The sequence below is a fragment of the Heterocephalus glaber genome, unplaced genomic scaffold, assembly GCF_053883595.1.
Source record: "Heterocephalus glaber isolate CG9 unplaced genomic scaffold, H.glaber_assembly_v1.0 deba00001773, whole genome shotgun sequence".
Lineage (NCBI taxonomy): Eukaryota > Metazoa > Chordata > Mammalia > Rodentia > Bathyergidae > Heterocephalus > Heterocephalus glaber.
In genome coordinates, this window is record NW_028258463.1 from 9,026,109 (window position 1) to 9,053,498 (window position 27,390).

At 59.3% G+C, this 27,390-nt stretch overlaps 1 protein-coding gene across 3 annotated transcripts; it reads left to right on the plus strand.

Annotated features, from left to right (window-relative positions):
* Positions 1-25,972, plus strand: Lasp1 (LIM and SH3 protein 1). 3 transcript variants are annotated; one of them, XM_004859527.4, is made up of 7 exons: positions 1-237; positions 5,832-5,926; positions 12,453-12,537; positions 17,641-17,748; positions 22,300-22,456; positions 22,667-22,764; positions 23,992-25,972. In XM_004859527.4, the coding sequence occupies exons 1-7, from the start codon at positions 169-171 to the stop codon at positions 24,163-24,165; spliced, it is 786 nt and encodes a 261-aa protein (XP_004859584.1). In that variant the 5' UTR covers positions 1-168; the 3' UTR covers positions 24,166-25,972. The 3 variants fall into 3 exon arrangements, with proteins under 3 accessions (XP_004859584.1, XP_004859586.2, XP_004859585.3); XM_004859529.4 differs by lacking the exon at positions 1-237 and adding an exon at positions 5,214-5,358; XM_004859528.4 differs by lacking the exon at positions 1-237 and adding an exon at positions 5,565-5,662.
* Positions 25,973-27,390: the final 1,418 nt, after the last annotated feature.

Consider the following 27,390-nt stretch of genomic DNA (forward strand, 5'->3'; position numbering starts at 1 on the left):
CTCCTCCCGGTGTTTATTAGGGGAGGGAGGCGGAGGCGGAGGCCAGTTCCCTAGCTCCAGACGCCTCGTCCGTACCGTCGCAGCCGCTGTCGCCGCCTGCCCGCCAGCCTCGGGTCGGAGAACGCGCGCAAGCTCGGGCGTCCCGCTCCAGCCTCTCCAGAAGCCACCATGAACCCCAACTGCGCCCGGTGCGGCAAGATCGTGTACCCTACGGAGAAGGTGAACTGTCTGGATAAGGTGAGCCCGCATCCCGGGGCGCCTCTCGGCAGTGCTGGATCCCGGAGGAGGAGGAGAGGGGGTGGGTCTCGGCCGCCTCCTCCCTGCGATCGGGGAGCAGCGAAGGGCAGCGGGCTGCGGGGACCGACCCTGTGTGCACGCCGGGGAGATCGGGTGCGGCGCGCGCAGCCAGTGGTGCAGGAGGGGGTCCCGCGCCCTGGAGCTCGGGGACAGGGGGTTCAGGCCCGGGGTGTGTGCAGGGGTTTAGGGGTGCAGTCCCGCGCCCCGGCCGCGAGGGCGAGCGCGGACGGCCGCTCCCTCTCCCGTGGCGCCGAGCGCCAAGTAGGCGGAAGCGCGGGCTGGGGGAGGGGGCGGGGGCGGGGGCGGGGCGCGGCGGGGACGCGAAGCCGCGGCTCGGCCACCCCGGCTTCCGGGCCCCGAGGCTGGGGCGGGGGCTGTTGGCCGCAGCGCTCGAGCCGGGTGTAGGGCGTTCCGGGCGAGCCCCCACGCGAGACCCCTTTTTTGAACGACCTGGGGCCCCCTTGGTCTGGGGGACCCGCAGATTTTCCCCAATGCTTCCCAACCCCCCACCTTGAATTACTAGCCACCTCCCGGGGCTGGGGAGCCTGGCGCGAGCCTGCGGGGTTGGAGGCTGGGGTCGAGTGGGTGGGGTGGGTAGGTAGTGCGCGCCTTGTAGGGATCCCCTGAAACTGTGCTCTGCCGGCAGACCTGGCTCATGGAACAAAGAGCTAACTTTTCAAAGAAGGTTTCTCCAATGGAGGGTGGGGTTGGCTGGGTTCTGGGGAAGCCGAGGAAAGGGGGAGGTGTCGCCGGGGGAGGAGGTTGGCCTTCTGGAAATGCACTGTCCCCTGGGGACCCTTAGGAGGCCTCCCCCGCAAGCTGGACTCTTTCATCTGGTTGCCATTACACTTTCAGAGCGGGTGGCAGCTAGAGCTGGGTGTTGCCAACACGCTTTGGGGTAGGATCCTGTCCTCTTGGAAGCGCTGCCCCCCCCAACCCTTGTATCCCCACGCCCACCAGGCTCCAAGTCCAATTGTCCCCTCCTTTCCGTCCACACTGGCAGGAGTGGGGGGGGGGCTGCAGGAGAGAGGGGCGTGGGTTTTGTTCTGGAGTGATGCTTCCACTGGATCCATCGCGCTCCACCCCCACCCCCATCCCCGGGGTGGCACTTCCTCCGTGACCTTTGGCCCGAGTCAGGGTGAGGAGGCTGGGCTGGAAAGATTCAGAAACGCTTCTGAGCTTGCTCTCTGGGGAAGGGGAGGTAGGGCTGGGGCTGTTTCCCTGTCCTGTACTCGACAGGGGAAGAGGAGACATACTGTGGGCACTGGGGTTACCCTGGCGGTGGAGAAGCCACCCCTGGAGTACCGAGGGACTTGGCCCCTGGAGGGAAGGGATTCTGGAGTCCTGGGCCCCTCTTCCTGCTTGCTCTGACTGAGGCAGGGACAGTGTAGGCTGGAAGGGTTGGCAGCTGGGGAGTTGTATGTAGGTCTGCTCTCCCAGCCTTATGAATGGCTCTGGGCCTCAATATCCCTATTCGGTTGCCTGTGATGCCACCTTTGCCTGGTAGGGGATGTAGTCTAGGCTGTGCCCATCTTACCTTTCCTTGGGAAGACCTTTGATGGCCTGTGTCAGAGAGGAGAGAGCAGGGACCTGCAATTCGCCCTCCCCAGCTGTTCTTGTCCTCTGGGAAGTGGAAGTGGGTGAGTCCTCCAATTTTTTTTTTAAACAGTCTTGCTAGGTAGTTCAGGCTGGCCTTGAACTCTGTGTAGCCCAGGCTGGCCACAAACTCTGGTGATTCTCCTGCCTCAGCCTCCCAAGTGCTGGGATTACAGGAGTGTGCCATCATGCCTGGCACCCTCCGTTTTTAGAACTCACCCACTTCCAGGAAGTTTTGCTAGAAAGACCTGTCCCCTCCTTGCTGTCTTGAGCCAGAGGCTTGGAATCTCCCGATGTCAGGCCAGTTCCTTGCCACCCCTGCAGGGCAGGGAGGACAGGCACTGGAATAGGGAGCGAGTGCCTGTGGGCTGATGGGCCAAGACAGGAGTGGGACTGGTCTGCCCCTTAGCACTATCGCTACCAGGCTCCCGGAGGCTTCCTGCTTGCAGGCTGGAGGCTCAGCCTTGCCTGTTTACTGCCATCCCCTATGGCCAGAGCCTGGGCAGGAGCTGTGTCCTTGGTCTTTTCTCCTCCCTGAGCCTTATCTCCCAAAGGCAAAGGTGGATAGAATCCTTGTCACCTCTGAAGGCCACCCCGCCCTCGGCACAGGGGAGGGGTGGATCCAGCCTGCCTTAGTGTTTAACTATCTAATGCTCTGTTCAAGGAAGGAGGGGGAGATTTGCTTCCCCAGAGGGCTTCTGGGATTCTAGCAGGGGGAGAAACAGAGGGACTTTATTCAGTTGTTCATTCAGCAGGTATTTATTGAGCACCTGCTTTGTGCACCTGCTTTGCATCCAGGGACCTGTGTCATTGAGTCCTGGCCTGCTGCCCCTGGCTTCTGAGAGCAGGTGGAGACAAACAGGAAGGGGTGGGTTGGTTTGGTTCCAGTTCCCCAGGAATCGCCTAAGAGCTGCTGTAAATAGTAAACCCTTTGTGGGATCCTCTCTAACTTCCAGACATTGTGAATGAATTCGCACCCTGGGCTCCAGGTCAGCTCCTCAGCTCCTCAGCTCCTCTGTAAATAGAGGAAAACACTTTCACCTCTGCTGATTAGTGTGGAAGGTGGGTCCTACGCCCTCCTGAAGGCCTGGAGGAAAACTCAGGGCCTGGGGTTTTGCAGGTTGGTGCTGGAGGGGGGCAGTGTGTGTGTGCTAGGAATAATAATGACTTCCTGCACCAGTGGGGGAGGTGACACACCCCAGTCATCCCAGCTGAGGCGGGAGGATTTGAAAGTTCAGTCTCAGTGTGGGCAACTTAGTGACTTAGCAAAATTGTGTCCCCAAATGAGAATCATAAAGAGTAGCTGGGGCTGGAGCTCAGTGTGAGGCCCTGGGTTCCATCTCCAATACCAAAAAACGCAAAAAAACCTGGAATTTGTGGAGGTCTAGCAAAGATCTGTTTTTTTTTTAATTTTATTTTTTGCAAGATCTGTCTTTTTGTTTTGTTTTTTTTGAGGCAGGGTCTCGTTATGGAGTCTAGTAGTCCAGGCTGGCCTCGAACTCGAAGGGATCCTCCTGCCTCTGCCTCCCGATTGCTAGGATTACAGGCATGTGCCACCAGGCCAGCTTGCAAGATCTCTGCCTTCAAGCCAGTAGCCCAGGTGGCCCAGTGAGCTAAGCTGGTGACTACCAGGGTGGGGCTGGCACTGCTTCTGGAGGAGGAAAAAAAAGCCCAGGGCAACAGGAAGGGAGGTGAAGATCCCAAGCTCCAAGGCTGAGTCACAGCCTCCCCAGGCAGGGCCCCGGCCTGCAGGCGCTGTCACCTGAGGCCCCTGTGCCCACTGCAGAGCTAGGCAGGGGCACCCTGGACCCTTGCAGGCTCTGTCCTCTGGCCTGTTTCCTTTTCTGTGGGGTGGGTTTTCCACAGAGGGATTTGGGGATGTAAAGGGAGCCAGAGGGCAGCCTTCCCGAGCGAGCGAGTGGCTCCTCTGGTGCACGGGCCTGGCCTGGGGCTGTCTGCTCTGTGAACTGTGGCAGGCAGGTTCACTTTGCTCTCCCAGTCCTGAGTGCCACGAATACTTAGCTCAAGTCTTCTCCGAGGCTTTTTAAAAAAGATGTGATGAGCCTCCTGCCTCAGCCTCCTGTGTGCTAGGATGACAGGCATGCATCACCATGTCCAGCTCATGGGGTTAGGGAAAGGTGACAGGCTGGAGCTGCTGGGTTTCTTGGCATCGTGGGAGCCGGAGTCGCTGCATGTCTGTCCCGCCAGGGTGCTCTGTACAGAGGTTTTAGCTCCACTTTCCAGGTGTGGAGACAGCTCAGCTGCTACCCTGCTGGCACTTGGTCCCCTGTTCTGGGACAGGTGAGGACTGTCATCCCCTGTCCCAGCCTCGGCTGTGTCTTGTAGTCCTCAAGGAACTCTGGGGGCACAGCTCTCTAGGGGCTTCTCTCCTGCCCTGGGCAGTGTTTGGGGATCCTGTGGGGCCCCTGGCCTTGACACGCACCCCAGCCCAGTCGGTCAGGGGCCTCTGTCCCCCACCCCACACCCTGGGTTGGCCCGGGCGGCCATCTGCTTGGTGGGGTGTCTGTTTCTCCCCCGCGTCAGTCTGGGCCTGGAGGTCCCCAGGACCGCGCGCTCCCACATCTGTGTGCAAAGTGGGTCACGGTCTGGATTCCGAGAATGTTTTTCCTGGCGGCCCCTTTGGGGGTGGAGGAGGTGGGGGCCAGCGGCTCCTCACGGGCAGAGGCTGGCAGAGGCTGGCGGACTGGGGTTGGCAGTGGGAGGGGGCTGTCACTCTGGGGGCCTAGAGGGGCGGGAACCATCCTGGTTCTGCTTTCCCTGTGCACCGCGTGGAGTCAGGCAGATGACAGCTAGGGCTCTGGGGTCCCAGTGAGGTGGGGCCCCATGAGCTCAGACCCGCCCCCCGCCCCCCTTCCTCGACTCCCAGACGCCCAGACTCCCAGCTGCCTTCTCGGCAGAGTGGTTGATGTTGCACCCTGAGGGTTTTCCTCCAGGTCTCCTGGGTGGGGAAAGCACCCCATGCAGAGAATGGTCATCCCTGAAATCAGCCTGGTGGTCCCTGGTTAAGGTGGCCGGTATGAGGCCCGAAGTGAATCCCAGCCCCTCGCTTCCTTCCTTCCGCCCCTCTCAGTCTCAGGAGCACTTGGAAAGCACTGCCTTGAGGGCTCCTGGTCCCTCCCAGGCCTCGGGGTGCTCAGGGTAGGGACAGCTAGAGCCGGCAGCATCGGAAACCCTGAGGGCTTCAGGGCTCAATTGAAGTTGCTTTGCAGGAATTTTCCAGAGCCCAGCTTGGGCGTGGCTCTCCTCCGGGGTGGGGTCCCCTCTGCTTGGCCTTCTCTGCCTGCCCGCTCCTTTCCCAGGGCTCCCCGCCCAGGTCCATCGCTGCCATCCGCGCCCAGCGCCTGACACTGGGCCGCCACTGCCCAAGATCACGCAGCTTTGACTGATGACCTCTTGGGCTCAGCAGGGCACAGGATGCTGGGTGCTGCCCTCCTTTCCACCCAGGTGCAGGAGGGAGGGGTACACAGCACGCGGGTGCAGGGCCTGCAGCACGGGATGCTCACCCCGCTCCTGGTGGGGCCACGGGAAGGAGGAGGAGCTGGAGCACGGAGAGATGGGTTGTGGGGGGCATGTGCACAGGTGGGAGGTGGGAGGACAGGACGGGGTGCCTGCGGCCTGGGCCCTCCTCTTGCCAGGCCCCGTGTGGTTGGAGAGCCGCCCCTTCCTGCCCAGCTCTGCTTCTTAGCAACCTGAGTGTTGCTCTGCATGAACAATGAAGCCTTTCCAGCAGGGAACGCAGGTGGCTGAGGTGAAGCTGACCTGGGGGCTCTTCCGCCCATTCCCAGGCCTGCCTTCTCCCCATTCTGCCCCTCCCTGGCCGGCTGATGGGGGTGGGCGGGGATGTTGTCAGCCACTGGAACCTGTGACCTGGGCCACGCTGCCATCTGACCCCTGTCCCCCGGTGTCTCCACCTGCAGTTCTGGCATAAAGCATGCTTCCATTGTGAGACCTGCAAGATGACCCTGAACATGAAGAACTACAAGGGCTACGAGAAGAAGCCCTACTGCAATGCGTGAGTCCTGCGTGCCGGCCGGGGCTGGGGTGGGCGCTGCTCCCTCGCCTTCCTTCCTTCCTCTCTTGAGAACGGCGAGGTGACCCTGCGGGCATTTGCACACCCTGCGGGCATTTGCACACCCTGCTGTTTGTGTCACAATCGTGTGTCTTCACGACAGCTGGGTGCCGCAAGGGCTCTTCCTGTTTCCATTTTACCAATGAGGAAACTGAGGCTTAGGGAGGGGACTTTGTGAAGATCGCATGGCTGGGAATACGGGACCTGCTGCGGGACCTGCTGCGTGTCTGCCCAGTTGTCACTGGGATTGGGATCGGGCTCCCTTTGGCCTTCTCTTCCCTCATTTCTCTCCTGTCAGCAAGGGCTGGGGTTGGAGAGGCCGGCGTCTCCTACCCCAGTGTGACACTGCTGTCCCCTCTCTTGCATCTAGAGATGCTGCCGATTCCCATTCCAACCCCACGAGTAGCAAATCCCACTCGGCCTTAGGTCTGAGGCTGGTGTGAGGCCTCACACCACCTGCTAGGTGGGGGCTGCAGGTCAGGTCCCTTGCAAATAAGTGGCAGGATCAGTATTCAAATGAGTTTGGGATCTGATTTGAATGTAGCCTTTTGCTTCCCCTTGGGAGTAGGAAAAAGAGCAGGACAGTTTCTTGCGTGCGGAGGCCTGGGAGTGTTGGGTTAATTCTCAGACAGGAGGCCCTTTGGAGCCAGAGTTCAGGCAGGAAGGGAAACTCAGGACTTGTCCAAGAGGGCTTGGGACCAGGTGGTCCCTTTGAGGGGCTATCACTCACATAGTCACTCGCAGTGCCCTCCTGCACCTGGGCCTCACCTTGAGGCCTTGGAAAGATCATCACCCATTTATTGTCTACCTGTGGCAGCTGTCTGGAGAGCCAATTTTGGATAAGATCTCAAGTCCAGGAGGCGAGTGAATGCTGCCCTTTCTGAAGGACTGGGCCCTAGGCAGGTGTCCTGGGTAGACTGGAAGGCCGTGCTCAGTCAGTGCTGCTGCTGCAGCTGCTGTTCCACCAGCTGCCCCTGGCTCAAACCCCAGCCCCTCCCAGCCCCAAGGGAAATGGGACATTCTTTGAATTCTTCTGGGCTCACACCAGCCCTGACTCTGCCACTGCTTCCCTCCTTTGGGGATCCGGGTGGGGTTCAGAGAAGCCCAGACACTTAACCCCATAGCTGCTGGACACTGGACCAGGAGCAGAGGGTGGCAGGAGCCCAGTGCGTCTTCCTGTCGCTTCCAGAGATTCCAGCAGCCTAGAACTCAGCGCTGGGAGTTGGAGAAAGAAATTGGAGCCCTGTCCTTGTTTTCCTTGCATTTCTCAGCTTTGTGCCACAGTTCCGGCTCACTTTGTCCCACTCTCTTCTGGGGAACTCAGCAGCAAGTAGGGGTCCTGGGGATGAAGGTCCCCTGTCTCCTGGTGTCCAGCCCGAGAAGCAATGTGACCCTTTCCACTTTCCTGTCCAGCTTTTCGGCCACGCCCAGCTAGGAAGGACCTGGCTGAGAGGGGAGAGCTTGACAGCTGTGAGCCAGCTTGGGGTGGGGGAGAGCCAGATGTGGGTCCATTGGTGATGAGCCCTCTGCACCGTCTGAGCTTTGGTTTCCTCGTAGTTCAAGAGTCCTACCCAGGGACGCTGGACCCTGCCCCAAAGAGGACCTGCTAAGTGCCAGACACTTGCTGATCTTTCCTCTTGGGTTTTTTTCCCCTTGTTGTGCTGCTGGGGATGAACCCAGGGCCTTGTCCATGCTGGTCAAGCCCTTGACCACTGACCCACGCCCCAAACCCTCCCATCCATTTGGTTTTTTTTTGGTACTGGGGATCGAACTTGGGTCCTTGCCTTCGGCGAAACCACTGAGCTAAATTCCCGGCCCTATTTTGTTGTTTTGAGACAGGGTCTCACTGTGTAGTTCAGGCTGCCCTCAAACTTGCAGCGATCCTTCTGCCTCAGCCTCCCAAGTGCCCCTCCTGCTTTCTGTCTGCCTCTGGCCCTGTCCCTCGGTGAGGGTCAGCTTCCTGAATCCTGAGTGTCCGGGTAGGGCTGTCTCCTGGGCTGGGCCAAGCCCTTTGTGGGCCCCACAGGTGCAGGTGGTGGTATCTCGTGGCGCTTTGCCAGGGTCCTGGGCACCTGCAGTGAATGTGGATATGAGCTCATGCACAGGCACTGGGTTGACCCTGGAAAGTGACTGAAAGCAGGAGCAGGCCACTTCTGGACTCCTGACTTCCAGGTTGGAGGAACACTGGTGCCCTTGCTGATTTGTTTTGTAAACTAGATTCACCAGCTCCTGGCCTCAAGGGTACCTGCTTCCTGGTCTTGCAAAAGACTCCCAGCCCCAGGGCATGGCTCTGGGCCGGAACCAGCCTTTGGGGTGCCAGGGGCTGGGTGTGGGCTGGGAACTGAGGGGCTCAGTTGCACCTTTTCCTTCATCATTGATTTTAGATGTCGGGGTTCACCCAGCAGTTTGCTTGAGGTGTGGGGTGAGGGGCTGGGAGGACAGAGATGTCCTTGGTCCTGGGGCATTGGGGACTGTGCTCCTGCCCCCTCCCAAGGCCTGAGAGGGGCGTGGGGTCAGGTCCACTTCGCTGGGTTTCTGTGTACCCCAACTTGGCCTTGAACTCCCTGTGACCCCCCTGCCTCAGCCTCCCAAGTGCTAGTACTGGGAATGTACTGTGCCCAGCTTTGTTTTATTTTCTTCTTTTTCGTGTGTGTATAGCTTTGTTGTCCCTGAGGGCTGGGAAGTCCTTCCTCCAGTCTGCCCTTGATCTATCGGACTTTGCCTTTTCCCCCTCTGGTCAGACAACCCTTTCTTGTTGCCTCCTGTCCCCAGCTTTGCCCCTGGGTCTGGGGGGACAGGAGGGGAAAGGAGCCTGAGAAGGTGGGTTAGGGAGCCCTTCTGCTGGTCTAGGCAGCGTCGCCAACAGGGGCTTTGGAACCCGCAGCTCTGACCAGAGGCAGGGTGTCAGGGCCGTTTTTCTGGTGTGTTTTTTGTTCTGGTTTTTTTTTTTCCTTTTGGTAAAACCTTAAGCTCCTTGTTGCTTTTGTCCATGTATTTTTGTTATTCCTTGAACACAAAGCTGTGGTTTTGAAGGGGCCCAGGCCTGGAGGGGCTGAGGTTCCTGTGGAAAGGGGAGCTGGGTGTCGGGTCTGTGTTGCCCCTGGAGTGGGGCTGGTAGCAGAGCGAGGCGCTGTCCCTGACCCCCAGGAGCCGTGCCTGCCCTTGAGGCCTTCGGAGGAGGAAGGTGACCCAGGTCCTCAGGGTGACCCCTCTCCTGGGACAGAGACTGCCTGTCTGCTACCACAGGTCACTGTCTGTCCCTGGAAAACCCCCACTTTTGGAATTTTGTTGTTGATGTGCTTCTGAGACAGGCTCTCACTGAGTGGCTCAGGCTGGCCTCGAGCTCTCAGCAATCCTCCTGCCTCAGCCTCCCCAGTGCTGGGATTCTAGGTGCATCAGCATGCCTGGCCTGTAATACCGAAGTCTGGCAGTGAACTTCAGGGCAAGGTGCACGGGACACAAGACAGGGCCACTTTGTGGCTGCCCCGTGTCCCGAGGGCCAGGCTGCTGCCTGCACCTTTCTTCCAAGCCACCCAACTTCTTGGTTGTGCCCTTCCCCTGTCCCGGGCATCCTGTCCAGCAAGCTGCTCCCTAAAGCTCCTGGCACAGGGAGGAGTGGTGTGGGGCCCCGGACTGGCCTGAGAAAAAGAGCACTGTGCTCTGGACTCTGCTCCCTGCTGGGTCCTCGAACCCTGCCCTGCTGCCCCTCACCTGTCCTGTCTGTTGTGGGGCTGGGTTCCAGCTGGGATGGTGTCCCTGTGTCTGTCTTAGAGTCCACGTTGGTGCACGAGCACACGCTCACACACCCCTCCTCCATCCAGCCTGGAATCTGAGGGTGAGGGCTGTGGGGAGAGGACAGAGGAGGTCAGGTCAGTAGGAGTCTGCTTCAGAGCCCGCCGTGTTGGTGGAGGAGGGGCGAGCCACCTCCCTCCTAAGACCCAGGCTCCTGTCCTTGTCACCTTGTCATGACCGGGCTCCTGCGAAGCCTCCTGGATTTGGCTTTGTGTGGTGGCCTTCTCCTTGGTGGAGGACGCCCATGGAGTGATGGCTGCGGCTCTCCCCTGCCCCCATCCACACCCCGCAGACCCCTCTCTCTGCCTGCTCTTTCGCCTGGAGCTGAGGATGCAGTTGCCATGGGAACCTGAAGCCAGTGAGCAGGGGAGGGAGATGCTGGGTTGTCTTACCAGGTCTGGGGGCTGGGGGCCGACCTGGCAGGGGGAAGTGGCCCGCAGGGGTGGGTCGGAAGCCCTGGGGCTCCTCTTTCGTTTAGTTAATCTGCCTCCAGATTAAAATCCTTCAAAGCACCTGGCAAATTAAACTGAGTTAAAGTCTAGGCTGGTTCACCCCCCCATCCTTTTTGATGGATTAGGGTTCTGGTTCTGGGGGCCTGAGACTGGGGATGACAGGGTCCCTAAGGAGGATGGAGCACCCTCGGCTCAGTCCTGAGCCGCCTGACAAGGCAGGGTCGTGGCCTGGGTGTGGGGCGGCTGTGAATGGGGGGCAACGCAGCCACCCTGTGTCCCACAGATGCCCATTGCAGTGGCAGGGCGCACATGTTGGCGGTCATGCTACCGGGGTGGCAGGAGCTGGGGCTCTGTGGAGAGGGCGGGGTACAGCGAGCTCATGTCTGGCTGTCCTTGGGCCACCGGAGCTGGTGGCCTGATTTAACCCTGTGTGTTCTTGGAAACGCAAAACCCCTTGCCGATGGCTCCCCTGGACTTCTGGTTGGGGTGCCCCGCCTCTCCCTCTGCCACTTCCTTTTACTCTGTCCCTCCTGACACCACCTCATCCTCAGAATTGACCCTGAACGGCTGCCCCAGAGCTACCCACTTCCGCCCTGTGTGTCCCTACTTAGAGAGAAATACTGCCCTCGCCATGTCCCCCATCTGGGCAGGGTCCTCTCTGAAGCCCACCCCCCGGACCTCAGGGCTGGCTGTTCTGTCACACTCAGCTCAGCTCTGCCTTCCCCTAAATTGCTCGGGAACTGGGAACGAGCTTCTGAGCTGTGGGTGGCCCTGGCTGCATGGAGCAGGGCCAGGCCTGGGGGCGGACCCCGCCTTCCCCCTGTGTTCATCTGTGGGCCGTTTCTGTTGCCAGATGTGGGCACCTGTGTTTGCCTTTCTCCTCCTTCCCTTGCTCTTCGGGGAGAGCCAGAGCCGCTCACAGGGCTGGCCCAGAGTGGCGGAGGACTTGCCAAGGTCACCCAGCGCCTGCTCAGAGAGGCCGTGCGTCCACAGGGCAGTGCGGGCAGCCGGAAGACAGGGCAGGTTTGGTGAGATCACAGTCAAGTGGCAGCTCGGGGCAGCTCCCCGACGGGGACATGCCCAGATGGAGGCCCCAGGAGGCCACTGTGTCTCTGACCTGGGATTTTCAGTGGTCACAATTCTGGTGGACATGGTCACCCAGAGCAAAAGGGGGCCAGACCTGGGCCCTGGCATGGAGGAAGCCACCCATCAGTCCCTGAAATAGTTGGGCCCACTCAGCTGCCGCTGCTCCTGTGTCAGTGCAGCTGGTTTGCTGCAGAACCTCATGGTGACCTGGGGGTCGTAGGAGACACGAGTTCTGGTACTGGCCCAGCTTCGGTGCCTAGTGTGACCTTTGTGTCTTCAAGAAGTACTGCTGGGGCCAGGGATTTAGCTCAGTTGTTTCGGTGCCTGCTGTGCAAGCACAAGGACCCGAGTTCGAATCCCGGTACCGAAAAAAACCAAAAAACAAGTACTCCTGAACACCAGCCATGCTCTGGGTGCGTGGGATGAATCAATGGACAGAGACCACGGCTGCGTCCCATCTTGGACCCATCTTGGAGAGCGGCCGGGAGATAAGATGACAGGCTGGCCGTGTGTTCCCCCCTGGGAAGTGAGGGGCACCCTGGGGCCCTGCAGGCTGGGCAAGCTGCTTTTGCTCCCCACCCTCTCATTAAGCCGGCCCTTGGGGTGTGGCCCAGTGGTAGTGGTTGCCTTGAGTCTTCTCTGGGCCCTGGGTTCGATTCCCAGCACAGCAGAAAAACCCATCGGCTCCCGGGACAACTGCAGTGCCACTGTGGGTGTCTGCAGCCTTCTGTCACCAGCTCCTCCAGGAAGCCCCCATGTGTCCCTCCTGTCCTGTGTCCCTCTTGCCCTTCCTGGGCATGGCTGGTCTCCATTTTGTTACTTGAGATAGGGCCTCACTGCGTAGCCCAGGCTGGCGTCAGGCTCGCGGTCCTCCAGCCTCCCCAGGGCCAGGATTCCCAGCGGGCACCACCACACCTGGCTTCCGCTTCCGGTCTTTTCCCGACCCCATGCCCTCCCCAGCCTGGCGAGGTGGTCCGGGACGTCCCCATCCTGTTCTCAGGAGAGCCCCTGACCAGCTTCCTGGTCAGCGGGAGAGAAACGCTCTCCTGCGCTCAGGGGCGGCAGTGGCCATGGGGTCCTGCAGGTCCTGGGGCTGGCAGGGGCTGCTGTAGGTGACCCCCCTTTGTTCTGTCCCGCAGACACTACCCCAAGCAGTCCTTCACCATGGTGGCCGACACCCCGGAAAACCTTCGCCTCAAGCAGCAGAGTGAGCTTCAGAGCCAGGTGGGCGCGGGCAGGCGTGTGGGTGGATGGTGTCAGGGGACCTGCCAGGGTTCCTTCCCCTGTGGTCCGTCCTGGGGCCAACGTGGTGCAATCCTCCTCCACCTCCACCCCAGGTGCTTGCTTCACACTTCCTGACTTTAGCTGGGGCAGAGCCAGGCCCTGCTTCCTGGAGAGGTGTGTGTCTGATTGAGTGTGCCCTGAGCCCCCCAAAAGCCTGCCTCCTCCAGGAGGCGGCTCCATTTACACCTTCCCAGTCTCAGAGCTGGGTTTGGGGAGCTCCCTGCAGTCTGAGGCTGCACAGCCTTCCCCTGCAGTGACCCCAAACCTTCTCCACCTGTGGAGGGCAGATGTGAAGGGTTCTGCTTGCCTGAGCCCTGCGGTGTGGGGAGAGGTACACCCTGGGTAGGGGACACCGAGCAAGAAGCCTGTGGTCTGGGTGGGCGTGGTGGCGCATGCCTGTCATCCCAGCACTCTGGGAGGCTGAGGCAGGAGGATCTCAAGTTCCAGCCTAGCCTGGGCAATTTAATGACTTAGCTAGTTAGTGAGACCCTGTCTCAAAATAAAAAGTTAAAGCTGGATGTGGTGGCACACACCTGTGATCCCAGCACTTGGGAGGCTAAGGCAGGAGGATTGCTGTGAGTTCAAGGACAGCCTGAGTTACAAAGCGAGACCCTATCTCAAAACAAACAAACGAAAGAAGGAAAAATAAAAAGGGCTGGGGGTGTAGCTTAGTGTGACAGCCCCTGGGTTCAGTCTCTTCACTTAACTAGGGGTGGGGTGGGAGATCTGTTCCCTCCGAGTCCCGGGTCAGGGACTGAGGCTTTGCTTGGTGGTACAGTGAGGGCTGGGATCCGGCTCTGGTCTTTTTTATCCCAGGGGCGAGGTTCCTCTGCCCGCCTGGGCCTGACTGCTGCTCATCTGGGTCCCCTCGTGGAGCAGGGGTGTGGGGGTCATGAGGAGGCCAGGCTGCGTGTGTGCACGGGGGCGTCCCTGACCTCGCTCACCCTTCACAGCCTCCTGGGGAAGGGGCTCTCGTTCTGCGGCACAGGTAGGGTCTCTGAGTGTGGGAGAAGGCACTTGCTGCCCAGGGCCCAGGATTTCGAGCCCAGCTGGTCTGGCTGCTTGCTATGCTCCTCACTGGCCCGCAGGACCTGCCCGGCAGCATCCAAGGGCCTCATGCAGGGCACCAGCAGGTCCCAGGGGTTGTGGGATGCAGATTCCCAGGCCCACATGGGGCTCCAGGTGTGGGCTAGAAACTGCATTTGGAGCCTAGGTGGTTCTGAAGGAGCCAGGCAGGAGCACTGGGCTGACTCAGGAGACTCAGGGCTTTACTTGCCCCTCTTGGCTTCCTCCACCGCCACCAGCACCAGGACCGCCACACCGGCTGCTCTGAGGGGCAGGCCGCAGCCTGGCTGGGGCCGTGGCAGGTCCTGGTTCCTGTGGCCCTGCGTGGGGGCGGGGCAGGCGGGTGAGGAGGGAAGTGGGAGGCACCCACCCTCTGCGGCCGCAGCCCAGTGAGCTGCCTGTGCTATTTCTACTTCATTTGTCTTCCTGTCGCTGTGTTGGTCCCCAAAGTGGCACCTTAGGTGTCTGGGGCACCTGTGGTTTCCCTGCGTGGGGAGGCAACCGCGGTGCTGTCCTGCCGAAACAGCTGTGACCCCCTCCCCCCAAGCCAGGCTGAGTGGACTGGCAGCTTTGGGGTTTGGGGTGCTGAGCTGGCCCAGGCAGAAGTATCAGGAGGGTCTCTTTCATTTCTCCTTTATCGACACCTCAGGCTGCCGTGGGAGAGGCAGTGAGGTTGGATCTGTGGCTGGTCCAGCAGGCAGCACCCCACGGATGTCACTTAGCTGCACGGGGGCCTCGGCCTTGGGGCCTTCTGCGCCGGGTGGTTTTGTAGATGAAGTAGGATTACCACCCTGTGGGTTTCAGGACTTGGGGGACACCTCACTGCTCTGGCATGAGCCAGTTCTGGAAGGGACAGGAAATGGACACAGAGAGCTTTGAACCCCCCCTCCAGCCCTGGCCTTTCTCCTTAGCTCTCCTCCCCATCTATGCTGGCTAATTTAAAAGCCTTTTCCCTCTTTTCCCATCTTTTTATTTTTATTTTTACTTAATTTTTTTTTGGTACTGGGGATTGAACTCGGGTCCTTGCACTTGTGCAGCAGGCAGCGAAACCACTGAGCTACATCCCCGGCCCCATTTCCCCTCTTTTTAAAAGGGAATGGGTTACATAGTATGGGCCTGGCACATAGTAGAGACCCAGTAAGTGGGAATGGTTGGTGGTGTATTTTGTTCAATACTTTCGTTTTGTCTTTTTTTTTTTTTTTGGTACCGAGGATCGAACTTGGGACCTTGCGCTTGCGAGGCAGGCGCCAGAATCACTGAGCTAAATCCCCGGCCCTCATTTTGTCTTTTTGAGACAGGGTCTTACTCTGTAGTTCAGGCTGGCCTCAAACTTGTGATCCTCCTGCCTCAGCCACCGGAGTGCTAGCATTACAGGCATGCATCACTGTGCCTGGTGCTTAATACTTTTTTTTTTTAAATCGTGATCTTTTCATCTTCATCTTATTCTGGGCAGGGGGTATCCACACCCAGCCCGCCTGGCATGATCTTTTTTTGGTATTGGGGATCGAACTCAGGACCTTGCACTTGCCAGGCAAAAACAGTGCCACTGAGCTGCATCCCCAGCCTGTGACATGATCTTTTTTGATTACATTTTTTTTTTTTTTGGTACTGGGGATTGAACTCGGATCCTCGTGCTTGCGCAGCAGGCAGCGAAACCACTGAGCTAAATCCCCAGCTCCTGCATGATCTTTTTTAATGTTTGATCATGAGATCAGTCGTTTTCCAAACCACACTGCCCCGTGTGTTTGATGGATAACTGATGAACTGTACAGAGCTGGGGAGAGTCAGGATCTACAGATAGAAAGCAGAATTGCATAGCCAAGGCCATGTGGGGGTCTGGAGCCCCAGGCTTTAGGCCAGCCCTGTCGTGGGAGTTTCCAGGGTGGGAGGCCGGTCACCAACCTGGGGTAGAGTCTTCCGGCCAAAGTGCTGAGTCGCGCTCTGCCCCCGCAGACATCTGTGGAGTGACCTCAGGCGGATCCCCTCCAAAGCTTCCGCCCAAAGCTCCCATGAGCCACCCGACGGTGGGCAAGCATTCCTGCATGGGCAAAGGGGACCTGGTGAAGGGACTTGGGCCATCCCTGCAGGCTCTGGGCCTTTCCCTGGCCCTCTACCAGCCCTTGCAGCACTGAAGTCCCTTAGAATCTTCTGTACCTTGACTCTGGGTAAGGCCTAAGGGTGCTGAGGAATGGTTGCAGCTCTGGAGCCAGAGGCCTGCTTTGTTTTGAGACAGTGTCCGGCTGTTGACACAGTAGTCCAGGCTGGCCTTGAACTTGAAGTCACTGAGATTCTCTTTTTGGATTTTTTTGGGGGTCTTACTATGTAGTTCAGGGGATCCTCCTGCCTCAGCCTCCCAAGAGCTGGAATTACAGGACTGTGCACCACATCCCGCTTAGAGTGGGAGGTATTAAGAGATCACCTCGCCTGTCCCCTTAGCCCACACCAAAGTGACCCCACCTGCCCACCCTTGTGGGCCTCTTGCATTAGGAGTGAAATGATTTTCCCTTCCTGGCAAGGAGGGGAGGCAGCTCCTGGGCCTGGGAACCCGATGATGTCACTCCATGTTGCCATGGCAATGGTTCCCCCGGAGGAGGGCCTGACCCTTGGGAAGCCAGGAAGCAGGAGGGAGCGGCTTGGCACTGGGTCTGCATGGACACAGACACCAGATTCACAGCCTCACTCCCTCCTTGCCGGGTGTGGCCTGAGCCCAGCCTGCGTTGTGGGCCCAATGGCTGGTCCTGGATCCCCACTGTACAGATGTGGGGGCCGAGACTTTAGAGGTCAGGGATGTGGCCCAAGGTTACCAGCAAGGGCCAGACTGAGGGGTTCCTGTCCCCGCTCCGCCTTCTGGTCTGATGGGAATGGAGCTCTCCTCCAGCCCAGGTGATTTTTGTTTTGTGGGGTTTTTGTTTTGTTTTGTTTTGTTTTTGAGACAGGATCTTGCCCAGGCTGGGCTTGAACTTGTAATCCTCCTGCCTCAGCCACCTGAGTAGCAGGGACTACAGCCCAGGCACCGTGCCCAGTTTCAGCCTTTCTTTTCCATCTGTGGGGAAACCCACTGGGGACCTGCCAGGTGTGGCCTGGGCGGGGTCAGGACAGCACAGAGCCGAGGGCAGAGGAGCCAGGCCTGGGAACCTGGGAACTGCTTGGGCTGTCCTCCCAGATGCGCCCGAGGCTCCCTGTCCTGGGCTGACCCCATTTACTTGGGAGGAAGTGGAGGCAGCTATGGGGTGGAACAGATGGCTGCCGAGGGCCAGAGAACCTCTGGAAGGTGAGAGGCAGCCCCGCCCCGCCTCCATCATCTCCAGCCTTGGGGAGCCTGAGTTTCCATAGGAAAGTGGTGATTTCGCATCCCCATCTCTGCCCCTGTGTCTGTGCCTGCTCCCCAGGAAGCCATGGCATCAGAGGCTCACTGATCAGCCTTCGCCATGCCTGTGTCACGCAGCCTTTCTGGGCCCGACATCGCCCTTTGGCACAGCTCTCTCTCAGCGGCTGACTGGAAACCCCAGGCACTCGGCAGGGTGGGCAGGGGAGGCAGGGCCTCTGACAGTGGCTGCCAGGCCCTGTGGCCTCCTTCGGGAGACCTCGCCTCTGGGTGGCTCAGTTTCCTTCTCTGTGCAATGGGGCTGATAGCTCGTGTGTGTGTGTGTGTGTGTGTGTGTGTGTGTGCGCGCGCGCGCGCGCATGTGTGTGTGTGTGTGTGTGTGTGTGTGTGTGCGCGCGCACACGCGCAAATGACATCACTCCTGGGAGCACATGGCTGTTGGGTGAGTATGAATGAGTTTTTTGTTGTTTTGAGTCAAGACCTTACTGTGTAGCCCAAACTGACCTAGAATTCGAAGCCATCTTCCTGCCTCAGCCTCCCGAGGGCTGGCATCACATTCCATGCCCCGCAGCGCCTGGCAGTTTCTGCCCAGGACCACTATCTGCTGCCAGCAGCCTCTCAGCTCCCCGGCTGACCCCGGCTTTCCTCCCCAGGTGCGCTACAAGGAGGAGTTCGAGAAGAACAAGGGCAAAGGCTTCAGCGTGGTGGCGGATACCCCCGAGCTCCAGAGAATCAAGAAGACCCAGGACCAGATCAGCAACGTGAGCTCCTGCCCCTGCCGCCTCTGCACCCCTAGCCAGTGGAGGGCAGGGAAGGGCTGGGGCTGCCGGTGCACTTTGGGTGCATGGGTGGGGCCATCCCTGGCTCTGCAGCCCTTGGTCTTTGTGGGGGTGCTGGGTGCCCGGGGCACAGCCCCCCCCAGGCTGACACCGAGGCATTTCCCGCCAGCCTCCCTCGAGCCCTCTTCCTTCCTGTGCAGAAACCCGGTGGCTTCTCCGGTGGCCCTGTCCCCGGCCCTCCAGTGTGGGTGGCAGTGGATGGAGGTCCCTGCCACCTTCAGGACAGCACAGCCTGGGCACACGGGGTAGGGTGCAGCTCTGCGGGCCGTGGGGGTGCCAGCTGCCGTGTGTGTCCACAGGAGGGTGAGATGGTTGCCAGAGTGGTCTGGGCCGAGGGCTGGGGTCTGTTCCAGCCCTGGTGCAGAAGGGAGAGCTTTCAGGAATTCACGCTCGTGCCCGAGGGGGTCATGGCAGCAGGACGCCCCTGCCACCCTTCCTGTCGGCTTCGGGACCTCCACCCCCAGGAGCTGTCCCGCCTGGGGCATCCGAGCAACAGAACTCGCTGCGGCCCAGGCGTCACAGCGAGGATGAGAGTGACCACTGCGGCTGCCCCTGCCCGGGTGGGCACCTGAGACCATGCCTTAGTGGACAGTGAAGTCTGTCTGCCAGGTGTGGGCCCTGACCAGCTCTGCCAGGGCCAGGTACCAGCCAGGGGCTCATGGACGCATGCTGGGGGCCTCTGTGCTGCCCTGCTGTCTCCGAGCTGTCACTCCCAGAAAGCTGTGCCACCCCCCACTCCCAGTCAGAGGTCCCCAGCTGGTCCTGTCCCCGCCCCGAGGGAACCCAAATCACATTCAGAACTGGCTGAAGCTGGGCGTGGTGGCACATCCCTAGAATCCCAGCACTTAGGAGGCTGAGGCAGGAGGATCTCTAGGAGTTCCAGGCCAGCCTGGGCTGCATAGTGAGCCCCTGTCTCAAAAAACCAAAAACAGGCCAGGCATGGTAGTGGTGCACACATGTAATCACAGTGCTTAGGAGGCTGAGGCAGGAGGATTGCTGGAAGTTTGAGGCCAGCCTGGGCTACATAGTCAGTTTAAGGCCAGCTTGAACTGCATAGCAAGACCCTGCCTCAAAAAAACCCCAAAAGTAATAATAATGGGTTTGGGATAAGGCTCAGTGGGAGAACTAGCATGTGTGAGGCCCTACGTTCAATCTCCAGTACCACAAAAAAAAAAAAAGAAAAAGGATGAGGCTGGCGACAGCCCCCTCCCTGCACACTGGTTAGTGGGCCCGAGTTTCCTCCCGGTCCCAGATGCTCCTGCCCAGGCCTGCTGGGAATCTTCTCGCTTCCTCTGGAGCTTGCACAGTGCTTCTGACACAGAACTGTACTCCCAAACGCTCTAATTTTGGTTTCTCCTAATTTTGAAAGTATGCTATGTAATATTTTGTGGTTTGGTTCTTTTGTGTAACCCTGGACTTAGAGATCCACTTATATGTCAGGGGTATAACTCAGTGTGGAGCGCTCACCTAGCAGGTACAAAGCCCTGAATTCCATCTCCAACCCTGCCAAAAAGGGGGCGTGGAGAAAGATTCACCTGTATGTGTCTGTGTAGAGATCACTCATGCTTTTTCGATGCTATATAATATTCCACGTTGTGATTATGCTGCAGTTTATTGATTATGTTGTGGACAGATGTTTGGATTTTTAAAAAATTACTAATGAAGTTGACCCCAGATTGATGTGTTTTAAAAATAACGGACTGAGTCTCTTGACAGAGGGCGCTATCACAGGATGGTTGAGAACTAAGGCTGGTGTGGGAAGTAGATTCTGAACTACTCCGCCGCTTCCCTCCCTCTCCAGCCGTGGTTTCCTCATCTGTAAAATGGTCATGATACCCTAGGGCTTGCTGAGGAAAGGAAAGAAGGAATTCATGCGGGAAGGAGCGCAGAACAGGAGCTCAGCACGTGGGAGGCAGGCATTATAAACAGCACAGCCCTTGGCCGTGAGCTGGTTGTTCCTCTCCCAGCCGGGCCCCTCGGCCCGGGGTGACACGGAGTCATGTTGGCTGCGACGTGTGGCAAGTCAGACTCTTGCTTCCCGCCAGAATCAGGAAGCTGGGGGTTCAGAACAGGAACATCACTGTCACCGTCACCCCGGAGTCCGGGCTGTTGGGGTCTGGCTGGGTGGGGAGGGTCCTTGAGGCCCCACTGGAGCTTGGGTTCTCTCTTGGAGGCCAGGCCAGGTCACACACAGCCTGGGCTCTGGCAGCCTGGTGTAGGGCTCCCAGGAGATCGGAGCTCTGAGCCCCTGGACTCTGAGAACTTCCTTTGCCTTTTTCGTTGTTATTTTAACATTTGTGACCCAGGGTCTCGTTATGTAGTTCAGGCTGGCCTTGAACTCACAGTGATCCTCCTGCCTCAGCCTTCTGACCGCTGGGATGATGGCTGTGCTCCACCATGCCAGGCTCTGATAGTGACTTTTTCAGTGTTTGCAGCTCGGGCTAGATGAGCGCCCCTCCAACCCTGGACTTGGTAAAGAGTGAGCAGGACCCTGGCAGCCAGCCCTATGAGCCTGGTCATGTCCACACTTCCCAGGGCTGGCGGGTGCATGGCGTCACGGGAGCAGATGGCTCATGGTGTCCCTGAGGCTGGAGGGGAAAGGATCCCTCCCAAGGCCTGGGGAGTAAGTGACTGGGTTCTGGTCTCCAGGGATGAGGCACGAGGGGGACAGAGCTGGGCCCTGGCCCCTGGCCACTCCGGCTCCAAGTGGCTTCCCTGCTGGCCACCTCCTGGTACTGCTCAGGCCCGGGCAGACCAAAGTCCCCGCCCTCTGCCCTTTTGTCCTCTGTCCCCCTCATCCCTCTTGGGCTTGGCCTTTTCATTAACAAAGTAAACAAGACCCAGACCTTTCCCAGCCCCAGGACAAAGGCAACCTCTTGCATTCCCAGGACAGGAGGGGGAGTGAGTGGGCTGGGACAGTCGCCTGCCTGTGACACCTTCCAAGTGGGGCCTGCGATCCTGTGACTTTCAGCCTGGCCAGGGCTGCCCATGTCCCCCAGGGTAGGCTCACTCTGCTTTGCCTCCTTTTGGCTTCGGAGTCCCCCTCTGGCCCCCGAGGGAAGGGACAGAGACAGGTCCTGACCCGCACCCCCAAGGGACCCACTCTCTGCCTGTCCCCCGCCAGTCACACCCCCATGCCCTGCCCTGTCCCCTATGCCACATGTTCCAGGCTGGGATAGGGCGGGGTGGGTCTTGGGGAGCAGGAAGTGACAGGCGGCCCCAGCCAGTATTCCCAGGCCCACGGGGAGCTGGGCTGAGCCTGCTGGCATCAGGCAGGGCAGGGGCCGCTTCCTCCTGTGTCCCACTTCCTCCTCAGCTGTGCTGACCGCTGTGTGCCTCCCCTCCCAGCCTGGTTCCTCTGTGGGCCTGGGGTGCAGTGGAACGTTTGTCCCTTGAGGCTGCAGGACAGAAACCTCTGCTCTCCTGCGTCTCATTTATCTCGTGCTCGTGTGTCATTCCTGTTACGTGTGTGCCCTGCAAAGTACTTCCGGGTTTGCAAGCTGACATTTGTATCATTTGCGGAACAGACATGACTGGGGAGGCTTGTGCGAAAATGGAGGTCACTAGCAGGAGTGTGCAGTCATAGCCAGGTGCGGCTTTGCACACCTGTCATCCCAGCACTCGGGAGGCTGAGGCAGGACGATCGCCTTCGTGAGTTCAAGGCCAGCCTGGGCTGCATACATAGAGACCCTGTCTCAAAATCCGAAGACAAAGGAGCCTGCAGTCCCCTTCTCTGGCAGGCAGGGGTCAAGCGCCAGTCAGGCCGGTGCCAAGAGCTGCCTGTGACACGTGACACATTCCCGGCATGAGCTTGGCTTCCAGGGAGAGCTCGGCACGGGAGCCGAAGCCACTGAGGGGTGGCCGGGGTGGAAGCAGGGATGCCCCAGTCCCTGACACATGCGCGTGCAGGTGACGGCTCACATCGTGGCCCTGTGGTGGCTGCCGTCACTCCCTGCGTCTGAGGCACGCTGTTTTCCTGTTAGACAGAGGTGGCAACTGAGGCTGAGCAAGGTTAAGCTGCTCAGCGGAGCCCTTGGGAGTCTCCCATCCCGAGAGCTGAGCTTTACTTTATTTTATTATTTATTTTTAAATTTTTATTTATTTTATTTTAATTATTTTATGTCTTGCAGTACTGGGGGTTGAACCCATGTCCTTTGCACTCAGCAACACCCACAGCCCATTTTTTATTTCCAGACAGTGTCCCCCTAAAGTTGCTGGGGCTGAACTCAAACTTGCAACCCTCCTGCCTCAGCCTCCTGGAGTGTTAGGATTATGTGGCTTGGGGGGGCAGGGTCCTGCTCTGTTATTCAGGTTAGCCTGCGACTTTATGTATCACAGGCTGGTCTCAAACTTGTGATCTTCCTGCCTTAGCCTCCTGAACAGTGGCCTCCATCCCAGGGTCTTGGATGGCAGCGGGAGGTGCTGGCTGCTTTGCTGTGGGACCCTTCCTGACCCAGCTCTCCTGCCCTGCAGATAAAGTACCACGAGGAGTTCGAGAAGAGCCGCATGGGTCCTGGCGGCGCCGGTGAGGGGTTGGAGCCGGACCGCAGGGACACCCAGGACAGCAGCAGCTACCGGCGGCCCCCAGAGCAGCAGCCTCAGCCACACCACACCCCAACCAGCACCCCCGGTGGGTGTGGGTACAGGAGGGGGCTGGAGAGAGGCCACACACGCTGTCCCATGGCGGCCCCCTCCCCAGCCAGGGGTCTGCGGGGCACACAGCCCCTGCTGGGGGTCCCAACATGGATGCGTGTGCGGGTGACCCTGTCCTTGAGTGGGGGGCCCGACACTGGCCTTGTGGGGGCTCTAAGCATTTTCTGACCTCTCCTCCTCCATGCAGTTTACCAGCAGCCGCAGCAAGTGACTCCAGCCTATGGCAGCTACAAGGAGCCCGCGGCCCCGGGGTCCATACAGCGCAGCACCCCAGGCGGGGGCGGGGTGAGTAGGGGCCTTGGGGTGGTGGTGGTGAAGGGTTCCAGGTCCCCCTGGCCTCTGACCCCAGGCCCTGGCGCCCCTGTCGTGTGTTTGGAACAGATCTGGGCCCCACAGTTTGGAGGAAGTGCCCCTGTGGGGGGAGGCTGTCTTGACTTCGGGGGACATTCCCTGCTCCAGCACTGAGGCGCACACAGGCCCTTTCTGGGTGGGGTCCTCCAGACTTGGGCAGCCCCGTTTTCATGAGGAGGGAGACCCTACACCCTTCTGATCTCTGCCTGACCCTCCCAGACCGTCCTGTGTCTAGTGGGTATCCCCCGTTTCTGTCACTTGACCCCACTAACCAGTCCCTCGGCACTTTTTTCAGCTTTTTTCCCCTTTCCTGGTGTTCAGAGTGGAACCCAGGGCCTTTGCATGCAATGACAGCCCTAACCCTTCTGTTTGAGATAGGGCTGAGCTTGGACTTTTAACCCTTCTGCCTCAGCCTCCCAGAGTGCTGGGACCACAGAGGAATAAAACAGCTCTCTGGCGGCCCCGGAGCCTCTTGGTCTGGACACATACAGTGCAGGCGGAGGTTCCTAGTGAATGCCAGCCCCTCAGGTCACTGTCTCGTCCTGGACACAGGATCTGACTACTGTCCCACCCTCTGAGAGCTTGTATTCCAGTAAGAAAGCGATAAATGTGCAGGTCTGTAATGTCAGGCCCGGCGTGACGTGCTCTGAAGGTAGCCAGCAGGGTAAGGGACATAGGGCAGCAGGGTCAAGGTGTGACATTTGCTGGGTGCAGTGGTGCCTACCTGTAATCTCAGCACCCAGGAGGCTGAGGCAGGAGGATCTCTGAATTTGAGGCCAGCCTGGGCTACGTACATAGCAAGACCCTGTCTGAGGAAACAAAACAATACAAAGCAAAAAGGAAGAAAATATTGGTGCTTATAATAATTCCAGTAGCAGCAAACAGAGCCTGTCAGATATTTAAACCCTACCCTGGTCCTGTCTGTGCCCTTAGTGCGTCCCCCATCTGACCCTGAGTGGATGCCAGGTGCTCTGTGAAACGGCCAGTGCTTTCCCCAAAAGTTAAGACTCGGACGCTAGTGAATTCACAGCGGAGCACGGCCCTGTCCCCTCTGTCCCCCAGCCCGGCCCTGGAGTCCTTGAGAATTAGGAACTCAAGGCTAGGGTGTCCCTCAGAGGCAGAGCTGGGCTAGGGCCCAGCGTGACCGTCCTGTCCCCCCAGAAGCGGTACCGCGCAGTGTATGACTACAGCGCTGCCGACGAGGACGAGGTCTCCTTCCAGGACGGGGACACCATTGTCAACGTGCAGCAGATCGATGACGGCTGGATGTATGGGACCGTGGAGCGCACGGGCGACACGGGGATGCTGCCGGCCAACTACGTGGAGGCCATCTGAGCCCGTGCTGCCCAGCCTCCGCACACTCCGGCCTCGCGTCCACCGGGCAACTGTCCGCCCTTCCGTGTCTCTGTCCTTTAAGATCTGCAACAGCTTGTTTGTCCCCAACCCTCCTCAGCCGCTTTGGCCACCCGAAGCCTCGTTCTGCCACTGTCGGGCCCCCTCTCTGGCCAGTTTCCCCCTGACCGACTTCTCGGTGTTCTCTCTGGAGAGAAGAGCTGGGCTGGAACAGTGCTGCCCAAGGCCGCCTCCCCTGCCCTGGGCTGCTGGCCCCTCCCCGCCCCAGGCCCTTCGGGGGACCCTAGTGGGCCGCCCCTCCCTTCCTCACAGAGGGGCCCTCGAAGACCGGGTGGGGAAAGGGCTCTGGGTAGTTCAGGGGGAGCTGCTCTCCCACCTGTCCCCAGTCCCCCGGGGAAGGCCTTGTGGGCCTGGGGCCGGCAGGACCTTGGTGTTCCGGAGACAGGCGAGGGGGACACGGGGCAGGGTGTGGCCCCAGCTCTGCCAGATGCTTCCCTGTAGGTCAGTGAGCAGCACCTTTCTGTGGCCCTGGGCAGGAAGGAAGGCACCCTGGGCACAGTGAGTCTGTCCTCCTCCCGGCCCCTGAAGGACTGAGTCACCCACACTGGTGGCGTTTGGACCAACACCCCCACCCCCATGTAGCAAGGCGGGGCCCAGGGCTCCGGAACCAGAAGCAGATTTCAAGGAGAGGCAGGAAGATGGTGCTATGCCCAGGCTCCTCTGTGCCGGGGCCGGACAAACCTAGCCTGGCATCATTCATCTCTGAGTCTCCTGTCCCTCTCCTGGGCCTCCTCCCATTCCTACCCTGAGTCCGACCACAGCTGGCCCCCCAGATGCTGAGCCCCCCCAGCCCTCCAGCGGCTGCCCCGCGCACTGCACACCAGTGCTCTCAGGTGAGGGATTCGCCTTGGCGGCTCGTGTGTGGACTTGGGAAAACGCCCCAAGAGCAGTTGGAGGAAGTGACTGCTAGTGCCCCTGCCCCTTTCCTCTGGCCCCAGCCAGCCCCGGTGAGGGAGGGAGTGTCCTCTCTGTCAGTAAGCCTCTCAGGAGGCCATGGTTCCATCCAGTTCCTCTCCGTCTCAAAGCACAATGTGGATCTGGGGACCCGTGACTGGGATGAGGAACCAGAGGGCCTGCAGCCTCCAAACTTTGCTTCCTGCTCGAGGCAGGCAGCTGCTCCATTTTCTGCCCTAAGAAGGGGACATGCGTACTCCCAGAGAGACGAGGGGCTGCCACACTGGTGCTGAGGGACGCAGCGCCAGGCCCAGAGCCACCACCCCAGCACAGGCCCTCCCACCGGGGCAGACCTGGCCGCTTGCTCCAGGACGGGAGGCTTGAGCTACAATGTGACCATGACTTTCGGGACCAATCCCACTGGTGACAACCGTGGGCTCCCAACCCTGCTTCCTGGTTCCCCTCACATCCCTCCAGGGAAGGCTCCTTTATTGCTTCATTTCTGCCTTTTTATCTTTCACATAATGCACTTTTGGGCCATTTTTTTTTTTTAATAGCTGGAAAAAAATGAAACCGTCCCACCCCACGAGCCTGTATTTAAAAAGAAACAAGTGACCCTGTGGGATTGGCCTTTGTCCAAACATTTCACTGTCTGTGTGTGAAGCGCCCGCTCACCCTTTTTATGGGGCCGTCGTCTTTCTCATCTGTTTGATCCCCTCCCTTGTGGGCTTGTGCTCCGAATCAGACCTTTGGGGCCTGTTAATGATTTTGAACATTTGACTTGAACCACAAGTAAATCTTTCTCCTGGTGACTCAAATAAAAGTGTAATTTTTACCTGCGGACTTGGTGTCCTTTGTGGCTCGGTGCTGCTGTGGGGTAAGTTCTGAACACTTGGGGACACGTGGACCTCTCGCCCAGCTGCTCCTGGACATTGTCCCCACCCCTGTGTACCCAGCTTGGTGGCACAGAGGTGACTCCTCAACTCCAAGTCCCTTTCCCGCTTCTTTAGCTGTGCAGCTGCCTGCCCCGAGGCCAGTGCCCTCAACAGGCGAGAGCTGAGTTCATCCTCAGCTACCTGGCACCTGTCCATGGCCCAGACTGAGTGCAGGGCCATCCTGGCCCTGTGCCCTTTGGGGAGGGAGCGGTGGCTCTGCGTGTGTTTAAGGAGTGAAGTTAGAGGGCCTGGGACAGCCCGAGGTGGGACAAGGTGCAGCACAAAGCTCTCCGTGATCTAGCCACCCAAGGCGGCCTTGGAAGTGTGATCTTTTTGTTTTTTGAGACAGGGTCTCACTAGCTCAGGCTGGCCTCGAACTCCAGCAGTCATCCTGCTTCAGCCTCCCAAGTGCTAGTATGACAGGTGTGGTGATCTTTAATATGATCCTTCTCTCTCCTTAGTGGCTCTGTGAGGGAAGTAACTGCTTCTGTACCCATCTTACCCAGGCTGCTTGGTGCGGCAGAGCTGGGCCATGCGCCCCAGTGTGGTTCTGGGTCTCACTGTCTCCACCGCTCTGTGCAGCCCTTAGGAGCCCCCTATGCTCTGGCTCCATGTGCCCAGTCTGTAACTGTAGCCTCCATCTGGCTCAGCGAGACTTGAAAGAACACAAGGATGGTGGTAGAGCAGGGACCCCAGCCCCCGCCCCACTGCCTCAGGGGAGGGGCACTTTCTCAAGCAGCTGGGGCCCAAAGTGGCAGGGGCACAAGGGCTTCCCTGAGCTGAGTGTGAGCGGAGTCAGGGTCCAAAGTCCCCAGAGCTGGGCAAGAGTGGGAAACAGGGTGGCACAGCCCCTGCCCACCCCCAAAGGCCCCCCCAAGGGCTGGCCTGCTGTGCCCCAAGAGGAAGGACGCTTGGCACACCTGGCCTCCTGAGGCCTCCCAAAACTTCAGAGGACTGGAAGGGGCAGAGGGCTTTGGCAGACATTAGTGCCAATGCCACTTAACACACACGCACACATGCTCCCAGGCCTCAGTCTCGGGCTCCCGGGGACACCCAGACCGGTGGGAGGAGTTCCTGAGGAGCTGCGGGAAGCAGCCTGGCTCCTGAGGCCCAGTGCTCTATGGGGTTCCTAATGTTTTAACCCAGGCCCTTCAAAACAGCTCTCTGTAGGCATAGTGTGGTAGAGGGTAGGACGCCTTATAGTCCCAGCACTCAGGAGGCTGAGGCAGGAGGATCATCATGAGTTCAAGGCCAGCCTGGGCTACATAGTGAGTTAAAGGCCAGCCTGGATTGCATAGCGAGACTCTGTCTCAAAAAA

Bases quoted from the DNA above. Each gene is read 5' to 3' on its own strand.
- Lasp1 (XM_004859527.4), top strand. From the start codon at position 169: ATGAACCCCAACTGCGCCCGGTGCGGCAAGATCGTGTACCCTACGGAG. The intron at 238-5,831 runs GTGAGCCCGCAT...CTCCACCTGCAG, and splicing joins AGGTGAACTGTCTGGATAAG to TTCTGGCATAAAGCATGCTT. The intron at 22,457-22,666 runs GTGGGTGTGGGT...TCCTCCATGCAG, and splicing joins CACCCCAACCAGCACCCCCG to TTTACCAGCAGCCGCAGCAA.